Source organism: Rissa tridactyla, chromosome 1 (assembly GCF_028500815.1).
Source record: "Rissa tridactyla isolate bRisTri1 chromosome 1, bRisTri1.patW.cur.20221130, whole genome shotgun sequence".
NCBI classification, from domain to species: domain Eukaryota; kingdom Metazoa; phylum Chordata; class Aves; order Charadriiformes; family Laridae; genus Rissa; species Rissa tridactyla.
In genome coordinates, this window is record NC_071466.1 from 18,150,180 (window position 1) to 18,165,717 (window position 15,538).

Sequence of the window (15,538 nt, forward strand, 5' to 3'; positions counted from 1 at the left end):
CACAAAACTGAGAGGAGCAGCTGATACACCAGAGGGTCAAGCTGCCACCCAGAGGGTCCTTGACAGGCTGGAGAAATGGGCTGACAGGAACCTTCTGAAGTTCAAGGGGAATTGCAAAAAGTCCTGTACCTGGGGAAGAACAACCCCAGGTACCAGCATGTGCTGGGGGCCACCCAGTTGCAAAGCAGCTTGGAAGAAAAGGACCTCGGGCTTCTGGTGGACACTGAGTTGTGCGTAAGCCAGTAACGGCCCCTTGCTGAAAAGAAGGCTAATGGTATCCTGCTTTAGGCATAGTATTGGCAGCAGGTCAAGGGAGGTGATCATTCCCTTCTACTCAGCTGATGTAGGGCTTAACTGATGAGGGCACACCTGGAGTCCTGTGTCCAGTTGTGTACTCCTCAGTACAAGAGAGACATGGACATGCTGGAGATAGTCCAGTGAGAGGCCACTAAAATGATTAATGCAGTGGAGCCTCTCTCCTGTGAGGAAAGGCTGGGACAGCTGGGATTGATCAGCCTGGAGAAAAGAAGGCTTACGGGGATCTTATCAATGTCTATAAATACTTGAAGGGAGGGTGCAAAGAAGGCAGAGCCAGGCTCTTTTCAGTGGTACCCAGTGACAGAAAGGCAACGGGCACAAACTGAAACACAGGAGGCTCCACCTGAACATCAGGAAACACTTTTTTACTGTGGGGGTGGCTGAGCACCGGCACAGGTTGCCCAGGTTGTTGGTGGAGTCTCCACCCCTGGAGATACTCAAAAGCTGTCTGGACACAGTTCTGGGCCATCAGCTAGTTATAGGTGGCCAGGCTCAAGCAGGGGTTTTGGACAAGACTGCCTCCAGAGGTCCCTTGCAATCTCAACCATTCTGTGATTCTTTGAAATCTTAAATGCGCGTGTCAGCTGTGAATAGATCTCTTTTCACTTGCCCCACTTACTACCATCTCTGTAGTCACTCTGTGTTGTGACCATTGTGTAAGTTCTGAGCACTTACATAATTAGTATATCAGTGGTTAAAGTCTCAATATTTAGAAAGCAATGTGTATAGCATATCTTTATATAACATAACATAACATAACATAACATTAAAGCTTTGCACAGTACTGGTACGGGAACCACACATTAATGAAGGCTTTATTTAAATGAAAACCTGCTGTCTCATCAGTATACATTTTAAGATGACTATACCATTAGTTTGGGGAAATAAAATGGACTCCATTCAATTTTATTCTTAAACAAAATATATTTCAGTAAAATATATATATATATAAAATTTATTTTTTTTTCCCCTAGAGTAAAGTTTGCCCATTTTTGATAGACCCCTCTTTCCGGGCTACTGAATGGTTGAAGACACATTTGAAGGAGTCACGTTTGGAAGTTATTAACCAACAGGTGCAGTATTTACTCTTGGTCTTTCAATTCTGTTCTGCTCGAGCTTGCTCTATTCCAGACTTTAGAGAGTAGTTTTTAAAGGGGTGGGATAACCATCACCAAAAATGGTGTTATATTCCATGAAACATATAATTTCTCACAAATTATTGTATTCTATTATCTACATTGGAAATAGTAGGTTGGATTTCGGTTTCAGATTAAGGTACCTGAGATTAATTGTCTACATGTCACTGTTTACATGGGTGGTGAGGCTTGGTTCAGTTGCACACACACATTGGCATCTTGTGCCGTTTAAAAGTACCTTATTGAACCCCACATGGTCTCAAGATATTGCTTTAACAGAATGTAGGTCTTCCACAGATCCCTGCCAGCTCTGCGCAGGCCTTTTAGGTACTCTGTGATGGTACTAGGTACGTGTCTTTGGGTAATTGCTAGCTGATTGGGTTGATTACCTTTTAGGCTCTGTTGTCTGCATTGCTAGGATCTCCATTGACTGTAACGGAATCTGGAATCTGTGCATGTTTAGATACCTATATGCAGAAGTTTGCATTTAGGTATCTTAATATCCATGTGAATCTGTCCTTAGGTCTTGATTCCGTTTTGAGACGTAGCTACCTAATAACAATTGAGATGCATTAACTAGCCAGAACTTCCAGGTGCACCTGACAGAGGTGACACAAGACCTATGGTAGACCTGTTGTCCTCTGGTGCAGCATGTGGAGAGCTAGGCATGGTAAATAGGTTGCCTGTATGTCAGTAGCTGAATAGATCAAACTTATTTAAATTAAACACTGGTGGCTAAACACTGAAATATCATATGATGCCTGTAGTAGAATTTTTCCGTTATACTGCTGATTTTTACATTTAGACTCCTGGTATAATGCCATCCTGTTCATTCCAAAGTGTTAATATTTAAAAAAAAACATGAATCAAAGGAATTTATTTTTATTTGTCCAGGACACCAACTTCCTAACTGCTCTTGAGCTGGCAGTGAGATTTGGGAAAACACTTATTATACAGGAAATGGATGGAGTGGAGCCTGTACTTTACCCGTTGCTAAGAAAAGATCTCGTTGCTCAAGGTAAATGACCAAGATCTTTACAAAAGTTTGCTCAAAGCTTTTGTAGGTTAGATCTATATATATCATATAAAAGTCAATTTTTCTGAAAACATTAGCATTGTGTAACGTTTTGTTACACAATGTTAACGTTAACCTGCTGCTAACACTTCAGTGCGTGAAATACGCTGGAGATATGTTCTTGTTTAGTAAGTGGAAAAATATTGAAAAGTATTCAAAGATTTTTTTTACTGGAATTAGAATGGTGTTTTTATCAACTGTTCACGATTTAAATTTTATGTTACTTTCTAGTAATAATTTCAAACACATAGTTTTACTTAGGAACTTGGGCCTTAAATAGACCAGAAATTACACAACTGGTTGTGCAGTTAGAAATCAGAGTTTTAGAATGTTGGTGTTGCTGTTTGTCTTTCATTTGTCTGAAACTAAAGAAGGCACGCAGGTCTGGCCCTGATGTGACTTTGGAATGGAGCAGGGTCATAGAGATCAGCAAAATGGTGGAATTTGGTGAAAGGAGTCTCCCTAACTGATGCAACGAAAGGCACATAAAACCCCATTTACATTTTACAGTAACTCTCCTTTGGAGAGAAAATGTACCCTGTATAACTCTACATATAACTGCTTTGGATGTACTTGCTTTAAAGAGGCTGATGTGGAAAACTGTGTTGAAAGTTTAACAAAGAGAAATAGTAATGAGATAAGTGTCTCAGTGTGAGTTATGTTGAATTATGTTGCATATTTTGAAATGATATCAAAAGAACTGAGTGGATTAAAAAAATACAACGATGTATTTTGAATGGCATCAAAAGTGCCATTCAAAAGTCCCTTATTGAACCCCACCTGGCCTCAAGATATTGCTTCAACAGAATGTAGGGCGTCCACTATCCCTGCCAGCTCTGTGCAGGCTTTTAAGATACTTTCTGATGGTACTAGGTACGTGTCTTTGGGTAACTGAATGCATCCCCTGCTAGCTGATTGGCTTGATTACCTTTTAGGCTTTTTCTGAACTTTATTAAAGCAGAGATACAGGCATCTTAACTGTTTTACTTAAGGAATCAAATTAAGAGATGAATATGTCTGCAGAACTGTGGAGAAAGCAGATTAAATTAAAATATACTGCTTTGTTGAGGGAAATTGCTCACAACACTCAGACATCCTTTTTTGCATGTTAATTAGCTGTGTTAATGCTAGATCTGTGCAAGTCCAAACTAGGGAGCTGTTTTTTGAAAAAGGGGAATGGGTCACTATTTGAGTCTTTTCAGTCACTTCACAAGCAAGCACGAACTCCTTCTCTTTGCCAAAACGTGGAGGTGGGCACCTGTCTGCGTTATTTTGCTTGTGATGACTGTACATCTTTTCATTACTTGGAATGAAACATTAAGAAATATGTGAATATATATGCTGCAATAAATTTGTCCTTGTACAGCTTCCATTTTCAGTTTGACGTTTTTACAGCATAGACCTAAAATTTATTCTGATCCTTGGCACAGAAGCAAAATTGGTATGTGATTTTCATCTCTACCAGTGTTTTAGCGAGAGATTTATACTTGGAGCATTTCTGATTTGCTCCCAGCGCTAAAAATAGAGAAGCACCTGGCTATGCCACCTCAGAAATTTCTCTGGAAAGGAAATTTTCACTTTGAAACTTTTCATCTTGTTATTCTAAGGATGAGGATATATCTAATATAAGGATATTTTTTAGTGTTAGGAGGTAAAATCTTACTCTAGTCGTGTGATTATTTGAGTCTTTTCTGACCCCGCTAGAAAGGAAACCTGTGGTGGGAGTAGAGTGATGAGATGCCATACGTATAGTTTGATTCTGTGACAGGCATGTTGAGAAATGTCAAAATATTAGGAGTATAAACAGAGGTTGAAACCATGACAGCAGAAATTTTCATGAATAGTTTCTTTCCTACTGTGATTAAATTAAATATATTTATAATAAGACAAATTTATGGGATATTTCTTAATGGAATGTTTTGCTTTAAATCTGATGACTAGATATTCCAGTACCTTTAGTTTCATAGACTTTCTCTATAACAATTGTCATAGAAAGTAATATTTTAATGGAATCATGGTTGTACAGCAACATCAACCTTCTACAAATAAATATAACAGTTCCAGAGATGAAATCTGATGGTTTTGGGTCACATTCAGAAAATGTTGAACCATCTTAGTTAGCCAATATGTAATTATGGCTAGTTTGTTTTGAGTAGTATACCTATGTGGAAATGTAAATGAATATGTTTAAATTATGACAGGATTCTTAGCAAAAGGGGGATTCTCCAGTGCATCTTCTGTGGTGTTCTCTCTCCTATTCATTGTTTGAAGATTTCAAAGATTCATTAGCATTACTTTCACTTCAAGTGCATTTTTTGCCATTTATACTTTTTGTACTGGGTAAGGATCAATAAAATACCCTGGTGTGTTAAATATTCTCACTATATATCTTTCTTACGCTGGTGCTATGTTATTGCATTTTTTTGTCTAACACTGCAGGATACATTATGTTCCCTAACTTTTTTAAATTTATTTTCTTTCTGAACAATTTATAAAATATATTATATAAAATATATCTATCATCAGATAACTCTAGAATATTCCAATCAAAGTGCGTATAACTTCTATTTATTATTTACAGGACCCCGTTACACTATACAAATAGGTGAAAAAATGATAGATTATAATGAAGAGTTCCGTCTTTTTCTATCGACAAGGAACCCAAATCCCTTCATTCCACCTGATGCTGCTTCTATTGTTACAGAAGTAAACTTTACCACAACAGCAAGTGGCTTAAGAGGACAGGTAGGCATTTAGAATAAAACCAATGTATTTATAGCAGACATTCATTGCAACATCAAGCTTCTGGAAGAAGCCCTATGGTGCAGTTTGCAGTAATGGTCATGGAGATATTTTCTAGCACACAAATATAAATGGTAAAATTGATGCTGAAACTAAATTTAAATTTTAAAATCTTGTTTTTATGCACTATGGAAGCAAGTAGTGAGTCCAGTAGAGAAAATGGAAATGGTCTTATTGACTTCAGTTGCAACAAATTAATTGCTAAGCTTATGTTTTCTGTTCAAGATGCATTTATGGTACCATGGAACCATTTCTGTTATTGCTCTCCAGTGTCCTAGTTAGAGAGATAGTTTGTGCATAGGAAAAATGTAATGAAACCAAAAAAAGAAAAGAGGTAAGTTAAGGGAAGGAAAAACCCTCTTTATTTGGTGTGAAACACTTTTTTCCAAACATCAAGAGGCTTAGAATAGGATGTAAATAAGATTTTGATAAGTAAGATATAACTCAAAATGTGAAGCATGGGATAACCATATGGATTTCTTCCCTCCGCTGGAGACAGGGAAACAACATCATACAATGTAGCCAAGTGAACTGACCCCATCTTTAAGTGGAAATACAGAAAAAAAAAAAGCTTTGTTTTTTGTTTTCTCTGTTGGCAGGAGAGGGGTTTGGCTTTTGGTAGACTTGCTAGAAAGAAATTCACTCCCATTCTTTCCAGTTTGTGCTTTCTACCACCTACTTCTTATATCTGATAACAGTGTATACGTTATGAAGACTGCCAATCATTTAAACACAGATGTGATTCAGCTTAACGTGCAAAGGTTTAGGTCTCAGCGTAAAAGGGTATGAATCAGTGTCCTTAATAAAGTGATACAGTGCCTTTTGAGATGTCCTTAAGTATCTCACCTGGCTTGCATCTGCTGTTATTCATGAGAGCGTGGTTCACAGTAGTTCCTGGGTTATACTTGCCACTGCAGGATATCCTGGATGTAAAGCTCTTGAATATCTGGTGCAACTGAATAAACACTTAGAAGTGTGCTTTCAAAAATATAGACTATATACTACTATATGATTAATGAGTATATGTTATGCTATATAATTAATGAATGTATCTTATGAAATATTAAAGTGTTTTTTATCCTGTTGAATAATCTCCTTTCTTTTTAGCTTTTGGCTTTAACGATTCAGCATGAAAAGCCTGATTTGGAAGAGCAGAAGACAAAACTATTGCAACAAGAAGAAGATAAGAAGATACAGTTAGCTAAGCTTGAAGAATCTCTTTTGGAGGTAAAATAAATTTACCTCTTTTATATCTGTTAGATCAATAAGTTAATGTTCATATTGTTATGTGTTTGAATGAAAATAGTGAAAATGTTGGAATAATGAGCCTTCAGAATTTTTGATTTGAGAAAATAAAAGTGTTATTTGCCTGGGGCTGTCGGGAGAGTAAAGTAGATAAGATATGTACATCTGTCATGAAACTATAGTATTTCAATAGAGTAAGGATTGTCAAAGTTAAATGTATGAATTGTTGGGCCAGATATAGCTGGTTTAGATTGATTAGAAATTTCATTATTTTTTTTTAATGCATTAAAAAAGAGAAAATTTTGTTTAAAAATATACTATTTCAAATTATGAGTTTTTAAAAAGCCACATTTTTAAGCTTGTGAATCATGTCAAATAATACTTTCTCAAGTTGAGAAATGATTGTGTGTTGTGAAAGAAAAAAAACCCAAAAATTCTCAGTAGAAAATGGAAAGATATGTTGAGAGAGACATTTAAAACTTTAAACCTCCACAATTATTTCTTATTACCAATGAACTGTAATATTCTTTATAGTTAACATTTTGCTTTCGTATTTAAAATTAATATTCTCAATTTTCAGTTAACCTTTTTATTTTAATGAAAGTAATTATGCTCAGAAAACAGTTGTATATACCTCTATAAGAAAAGGTGGCTTCCAAGGAAGAGGACTCTCTTCTTTTTCATTTGTATCTTGTCATGGATTTCACAGATACTGTACTTCATGCCCATATGAATGGATCCTCAAATCCTCCTTCATTCTAAATTATCATAGATGCAGGGAGATTGACCTGCTGCCTCAAAACCGTCAGTCTGTAGCTGAGTCATGGAACTTTGCAGTATCCGGCACAATGGACTTGATCATAAGCTAATGTTTCTACAGATTCCTCAAAAAGTAATAAACTAACTTTAATAGACTGGCCATTAATATCTCAGTTTTAGAATTTTGCACACGATTATCTAATGTGATTTGAATTTTCACATTTATTGTCCTTATTAAACTCCCTATTAAGTCTCAAATACTAAGCTCAAACCTTTTTTAGAACTGTGATGGGGCAGATTTCTCTTACAGGCAGAGGGAAGCTTGTTCTCTAAAAAAATTCCATATTCAAAGCTGATCATTGTTCAGTATCTAAATGTCTGCCAGAAGCTGAGAGTTTATAGATGCAACAAAAAAATGTCCACCTTTTAGAACAGACTTCTTGCATGATCTTGGAACTCCAAAATTTTTCACTTTTGTCCAATCTGAACTGCCAAGTGCAAAATTTCAAGTAATTGATGCCTAAGATATCTGCAACAAAAAGTGGCCAAGTATTAACACTGGGGTTGGTTTCAACTTTGGCATTCTTGTCAGCGCTTGAAATCGGAGTCCTCTGACCCTGAAGAAAGAAACTTAAAGCTCAGTGGAAACTACCATATGCTCCACGGGCTTTGTCAACAAAGATGTCAGTGATCTAGCTAAATTCAGGTTAATCCAAAAGCAACATTAGCATTCCATCTGAAGTACTGTACTGATTTTCTTCCAAAAGCCTTGAAGTAAAGACATACATGCTGTGGCTCTCTCACGGCTCACACTATGATTCTTCATAGAAAAATCGGATTCCTTGAAAAAAACAGATGGTCTTGTCCTAAACTCTTTTCAGCTAGAGAACTAAGTGCATTCTACTATTCTAACTGGTTAATCTCTGCCCCCAAATATCCCGAAATGCTGTCCTGCAGGTAGTTGTTCAGAACTGACTTAACTGACAAGAAGCCAGTTTTGTGGTGTTGTCTGACTAAAAAATTGTATTGAAGTGTATTTGCTGAAGGTTAGTAAAACCCCTTGAATAACAGTGAATCAGTCAAGCTTTTACCACTTCTTATTAGAAGTGAAATAGTTTACAGAGGAGAACTCAGGGAAAATCTTGGGTAATCTCAAGGATTTTGAACGGATCTCGGACTACAAAACTGAAATTGTTGTAATGGTGAATATTCATCTCAGTTGGAAATAAGACCAAAATTGTTTTCTTCAAAAACATTGCAATGTTTTTGAGGAAAAATTAATTTATGAATGACTGGGTACAGGAAGTCATTACAAGTAGCCAATTTCAGGTTAAATTGGTAGTTAAATAAAAGAAAAAATACCCTAATTTGTATTGACCATGGGGATGTTAGTGTGTAAGACTCTGCTAGAAATAATTCTCAAAAGCTTGCCAGCGACTTAATTTTCAAACCTGGCAATCTGGATTTTTGGAGTTTGTTCTTGGCTTTTATTTTCCATGCTTCTTTAAAACATCTTAGTTTTTGGACTAACCACTTGCTTTCTAGTACCCTTGATGCATTCAATGATTCAGAAGTATGTACAGGACAGAAAGAAGGCCAGGTTCCAAAATGGTTAATTTCCAGGTATTTTAATGTAACATAAATTACTTTTTGTTTTTTTTTTTACAGACACTTGCAACATCGCAAGGCAATATACTAGAAAATAAGGATCTGATTGAATCTTTGAATCAGACTAAAGGAAGTAGCGCACTCATCCAAGAATCACTTGCTGAATCTCACAGACTTCAGAGTTTCCTTGATAAGGTAGAAGAATATTTTAATCTTTTACTGCTGCTTTTTTCCTGCTAAAAATATTAATCTTCTATATAGAGGGGATATAAACTTCCAGAGGAGTATAGATCAGTAACATACTAAATTAATTTTTTGGAGTAAAAGATATTTGGGGTATACACGTACAGAAGGTATTTTCAATAATTAAATTCCTTTGGTTTATATATGGTAAATATCTATGCAATTTAAAATCAAATAGTTTGAATTAAAGGAATTTTCCCCAAGGACTTATTGGCAAGTAATGGGTTTTGACTTTTTGCCATTGGCTATTGCAAACAGTATGGCTCATGTGGATGTTCTTACTTAGTATATCCCTTGTTATTGCAAAAATTTAGGTCATTGGTGATGCTATTCACCTGGCATCCTGTTTTTGTAACACGTTACAGAGTTTTTCTCAGTGTTCTTATTTGTTTAGTTTAAAATTTTCTGTTGAATTTTAGGACGTGTTCTGTGGCAGAAAGAGACCTCAGTGCCCTAGGGATTAATTTCTAAAAAGTTTTTCATAATTTAAAGAAATTTTTGCTAAAAATGCTTTCTTCCAATTTTGAAATCTAAGGACGGTGTTGAAGTCTTGAGTGCATGTCCCTCAAATTGAAGAATCAGAAAGAATTCAGTTTTCTAAAGCAGTGGGAGTCATGCGAATGTTTTTTTTGGTCGGACGAGTAAATGTTTATGCAGTAACCAGTAGATGGCAGTAATGCCCTTGGGTTTTACATACGTATGTTTTTGTTATCCACAGGAGAGGGACGCCTATCTCCCTTTAGCTGAGAGTGCTAGCAAGATGTACTTTATTATCTCTGACTTGTCCAAAATTAATAATATGTACCGGTTTAGTTTGGCGGCTTTCCTGCGGCTTTTCCAAAGGGCTCTGCAAAGCGAGCAGGTATCTTCTCTTTTCCTGAAGCTATTAATGCTGCAGGCGAACCAGGCTGCTTTGATCCTTAGAATATGTTAGTTGCTTTGGATGCTTTTAGAAAATAATGTATAATAACTTATGATGAAATGTATAATTAGTGATGCCGAACTGTTGTGTATTAGATATTCAGAATACAGGCACATGGAATTTTTAATGATCTTGCATTACATATAAATCATAAAATTGCTGTGCCACCTGAAAGAAAAGTAACTCTTATTTGTAATTTCAGGCTTACTCTTTGTTTAAGGTGGATTATGAAAAACAAGGTTGTTTATAACTTTACTGAAGGATTTATTTAAATAAATCCTTGACCTAATCTGCAAACAATGCTAATTCTATCACCAAGGGGTAGAATAAGAACATACCTATATTTCTACTTGGTTCAGTTACCCGAAGGAAGATCAAAACTTTATCTACTTTTATACAGTTTGTAAGCATGCATGCAGCCTGTCTTGTTAAAAATGTAATTTTTACTTTTCTGCGTTCTAATGGCCAGTATATTCTTACTGAAGCACATAATTATGGATTTATCCCTTGTCACGTCACTCTTTAGATCTAAAAATGCCCACTGAGTGACAATGCATTTTCTTTTATTTCAGCATCTCCAAAATCCGTCTTAATTCTCTTTCTTTCCACTTTAAAAAGGCATTCACCAGCCTTTCATCGTGTCACTTTTGGATTCCCCTTTATTCTGGCTTCTGTGCTTACAACTTTCCTTCAGCTACAATCATTACCAGGAGCATGGTTCTGACTATGCGAACTGACCCTCTTTAAAGTTCCTTACCTATTGCTTCGTTTCCACAACATGAGCTTTTAACTTCTTGTTCTTACTTTAACGCTCTTTCATAATTTCTTTTCTTCCTGCCTATTATGTTACCTATTTTAAGCACAAATTCTGGTTTTGTGTTCTTTGCTTTCTTCCTTCTTTTCTTCTCCTCTATCCAGTTCTTCATTTTTCCCAGACTATCTTTTAGACATGGGAAAGGTATTAGTCAAATCAGCTTGTGAATCCACATTTCCCTCCTTTATAACTTCATCTCTTCAAATTCCAGCATGGTAGAAAGGAACTTGGTTTTGATAAATCTCATACTACCCGTTACCTCCCTCAGCTTTATTTTTTTCCCCTCTTCTTTCTCTTTTATCCCATCTTCCTTTCAGTTTTCTCCTATTAATTAGTCTTTTAGTCTGTAAGCTTTGAAGGACAGGATATATTTACTATTTTCTACAATGTTTACTTCAGTTGGGCCAAGTTTGTCTGCAATTTTAGTAACCACACTTAACGTCAACATACCATTGACATAACGTCAACATAACATAACGTCAGTAACATTAAATACAGTAATTCAATACATAACCAGTTTTTTACCAAGTGAAAACTGAAATTTCAAGGATATTAATGTTAGAAAAAGAAACTGTTATCTCACACTCTGTGTATTTACCTTCTATATAATGTTCTTAGTCAAAATATTCAACACCAAAATATTCATTTCTTAATGCTTCAGCATAATCTTCTCATTTAATCATCTACTCATTGATGGCTGCCGCTGAGTTCAATAATATGTTTTTAGAACTAGTAAGTGTCACACTAGTAAGTGTCCAGATTATTTGTGTCATTCTGCTGAAATCTACAGGGTACATAAAATGATTTTCACTTCCACGTAAATTTTTGAAAGCCAAAATTTCTTTTTAGGATTCAGGTAATACTGAAGAAAGAATCAAGTCGCTTATTGCCTCATTGAAACATACAGTGTATGAATATGTTTGTCATTGTTTGTTTAAGGTAAGATTGTATTTTTTCTGGCCTTTGTACAGTGCACTGGGTTTGAAAGTATACTTTTAGCAACCAACACTTGATCTACTTTAAATAAACAGTATTATGTCAGTACACATGTAGTACGCGCAAAAAATTACACTTGCAATATTTAACGTGCAAAATGAGGAGGACTAAAAGTTAGGATGTAACAGAATTAGGATTGCGTGTGCACATTTTTCCACAGAGCAGTTTTCTAATTAACAAGGCTATTCTCAGCCTAGTCCTGTTTCTGCTTCACCTCTGGCTCCTCACCTCTGCTCTCTTGGTGAGAACCTAGGATAGATGTCTTTCACTTTCAATTTTAATTTTTACTTTCACATGGAACAGTGTTTGTCTCAGTACCAGGCTGAAGAATAGTAGGTCTGCACAGATGATTTAAACAGTAGTACAAATCATGCAAGAATGGAGTTTGATTGGTGAGAATGGAGAGATCCTGGAAAATTTTACACCACCTCCTCCCCTCTTCCCCTAGTTTAGCAACCCTGTACTGAGGATGCAGAAGTAGCAGTTATATCTAAGGATTTTTTGTTTATCGAAGTCCAAGAGGATTCTCATGAAATATTCTCATAATAATTTAATGTCTATGTTTGAAGTCATGAGTATGTGAAGCCTTCCAGTAAGTCATCGCATCTTTTGAATATTGAAAGGCAGCTATTTTTATATCTCAGAAAAGATTAAAGATTTCAAAAGCAAGGCACAGAGAGGAGAATATCTAGTAGGAAAGATTTTCACTGTGAATGATCAGATCGGAGATTAGAAAATATTTCAAGTGTAAGTGTTACCGTGCAGCTTCAGACCAGTGGTCCATCCAGCTTAGTATTGTATTCCTATAGTGGAGAGAACAAATAAGCTCCTCGTGCCATCAGCAATCCACTGCTTTTTATCCATGCAAATTTTTAAAGACTCCTGTGACACTGCGGCTTTACTAGTGTCTTCATAAATGGTGTAGCTCATACAAGTTCATACCTTTTTAGCGTGTTAGAATTGGGAAAGATGATTTCGTTTGTGGTTAATATTTGTGTTTGTGTGTACATAGACATCATGCATTCTAGTAAATGAAATGATGCCAAGAATTTTGCCTAGCACTGGAACTGGCCCACCTGTTCTGTTAATCTGTCAAAATAGTTGCTGTCATAGATTTGGCCTCGACCAGTCAGTGTTCTTCCAAACAATTCCCATTCAAGTTTTGGATACTAAACCACCCAGGGAGCATTCATTGTCTGAGAGGATGAAAGAGCTGAATGGTGTGGCCTTCAGCCATTCCAGTTGTTCTCAGTGTTATAATCATGGACGTATTTTATTTATCAATACAAAGAGAACTTTAGTGCTGTGAAAAGTTTGACCCTGATTCCTAGGTGGGCCTTGTTTGCCCTCTGCTCCTACCGCTGTAACAAAACCAATAGTAAATCCGTGCAAAAATAAAATGAAATGTCCTTTATTTGATTTAATGGTATCCTTGGGGATGCTTTGTACCATACAGGTTTGTAATTGAAAGAATTAATAAAACAGAACTATTTAAAGCAGCAAAAAACAACTTTATGTATCAGTATCCATAGAGATACAAATTATGCCGAGAGTTTGCTGTGGCTGCCATCATGCAGTTCTGCAGTTACAGAAATCCAGTCTAAAGCAGCTGTGGCTCAAGTGAATTGAGTTATGTATAGCCTCTTGGCAGTTTCCAAGGTCAGTCATTCCAAGGGCAATTAAAACCAGTAAGGATATGGTCTCTAAGCCACATATGTCCCTTCATTCGGTCCACCATGATTCTGGAACCAGTAAATTATTAAATAATTCATATACAATCCTTTTTCAAAAATTTGTTATGAGAAGACTTCAAGCATTTCTTATGCACAGTTTAAAAAATAATGGATTCTCTTTAATATGTTTGCTTTATTACAAGTACTTGGTTTTTCTTCTTCACTTGAATTTAGATGTACTTAGATAAAGGATTTGGGTTAGTGTTTGTCTCTAAGTTGCAGAGGTATGTCGCAATTTTGAATTAGGAGATGTGTCATTAAGTCACTACCATGGAATTAGAGGTGTTTTATTAATGAAATTTTGTTACTTATAAAAAAAGCAGAAAGGTGTCTTTTGACGATCATATAAATATATTTTTACTGCTTTTATTTCAGGCTGATCAGCTAATGTTTGCTCTACATTTTGTACGAGGAATGCACCCTGAACTTTTTCAAGAGAATGTAAGTGCTAGAGGAGAAAATCCCCAAGTGATTTAGTTAAACTTAATATGAAGAGTAAATAACTAGATAAAAGGTTTTTGTCAGTAAGTGTAGGACTTGGGATTTTACACTTATATGCTACTATTTTCCTATGATAGTTACTTTTGGATGTCAACATTGCATTTATTATGTTCAAAGTGAAGATTACCGTAAGAAAGGTGGGTAAATGGTTGCCTTTAAATAGGGGTCTGAAAAAGTCGGTTATGGAGGGTTCTTGTAGTTTTGTGAAGGCACTGTAACAGTGTTTCCCACCACCATGTGGCTAGACTTTTATCTATCTTTCCAGTTAAATACAGGTGTTCTTTTATAAGTGATGGATACACACCTGTTTCACTGTGATCAGGGGTCGATTGCGCATCGTACCTTGGTACTGAAATGAGGAAAAAGGAGCACAAGACCTAGGAAGACATTAAATAAAAGTCTGATTCTGCAACCTGCAGTTGAAGACATTTAAGGCAAACAGTCTTCTTGGAAGGTGAAGTAATGAAGTTATCTTTTGTGCATTTCAGCCATTGATTCTTCAGTGTTTAAGAAATTACAGCAATCGTTAATGTCCTCATTTGCAACAGTGTCTTCAAGAGTGCACTGTACAGAGAGTGTCCTTCTTGTATGTTGTTCCCTGGCTGCATAAGTATTGGATTCTTTGCACCATAGTGGCCTATCTTTGAGAGGAATTATGAACACACCCTGGAATAGTTTATATTTTTGATAGCATAGTGGCATGCAGTTGGTATAGGTTCAAACCACATTTAATAAAAATCACTGTCCATTCAGTTTTCAGGCAAGTGCTGCATTATTAGTGTATTCACAAAAAATTGAGAGATGTCACATGTCATTTTTGACAGTGGTCTGAATGAGGCCTAATCTGAAATTGCCTAATTTATAGGGAATTAATGGGGAATTTACCTGTTGCTTAGAGGCTACCCTCTTCCCAACAAAATTGCAGCAGAGCCTGAGTACTGCTAACCCTTATTTCCATGGGGCAGCACACATTTCAGTAATAGCCTGTTCTTCTATTTGGGTGTTAGATAATGCTTTTGCCTAACATGGGGGTTCATAGTGAATTTACATGTTTCGTGTAAAATGAGACTTTTAGTGATGATTGAGTTGGTAACTAAAATTTAAACACCTGTTAAAATTAATCTGAGCAGGTTATCCTAGACTGTCTTTGTAGGAAACAGGAAAAACCAGACCTATCAAAGAAGCAATTAGTTTCATCATAAACGAATTTCGTAAAATAGGTCAGATGGTTTAGTACTAAAATTGCATACTGCTCTCCAGTGACCTTACAGGCAGACTAGGCTAGCTGCCTGAGATGTAGATGCCAAAGTTATAGTTGTCTGTCGTGTAGTGAAATTAATCCTATTAAGTCTGCCTGAAGTAGAACAAGAAACACAATTGACTCAA

General features: G+C 36.1%; 1 protein-coding gene across 4 annotated transcripts in view; it reads left to right on the top strand.

Annotated features, from left to right (window-relative positions):
* Positions 1-15,538, top strand: part of DYNC2H1 (dynein cytoplasmic 2 heavy chain 1) — a 178,235-nt gene that overhangs the window by 69,052 nt on the left and 93,645 nt on the right. For all 4 annotated transcript variants that reach the window (XM_054193142.1, XM_054193121.1, XM_054193132.1 and 1 more), the window contains 8 exons: positions 1,293-1,391; positions 2,349-2,472; positions 5,111-5,274; positions 6,439-6,558; positions 9,004-9,138; positions 9,905-10,048; positions 11,772-11,861; positions 14,027-14,092. In XM_054193142.1, the coding sequence (XP_054049117.1) occupies positions 1,293-1,391; positions 2,349-2,472; positions 5,111-5,274; positions 6,439-6,558; positions 9,004-9,138; positions 9,905-10,048; positions 11,772-11,861; positions 14,027-14,092 (942 nt within the window). The remainder of the gene's footprint in view (positions 1-1,292; positions 1,392-2,348; positions 2,473-5,110; positions 5,275-6,438; positions 6,559-9,003; positions 9,139-9,904; positions 10,049-11,771; positions 11,862-14,026; positions 14,093-15,538) is intronic.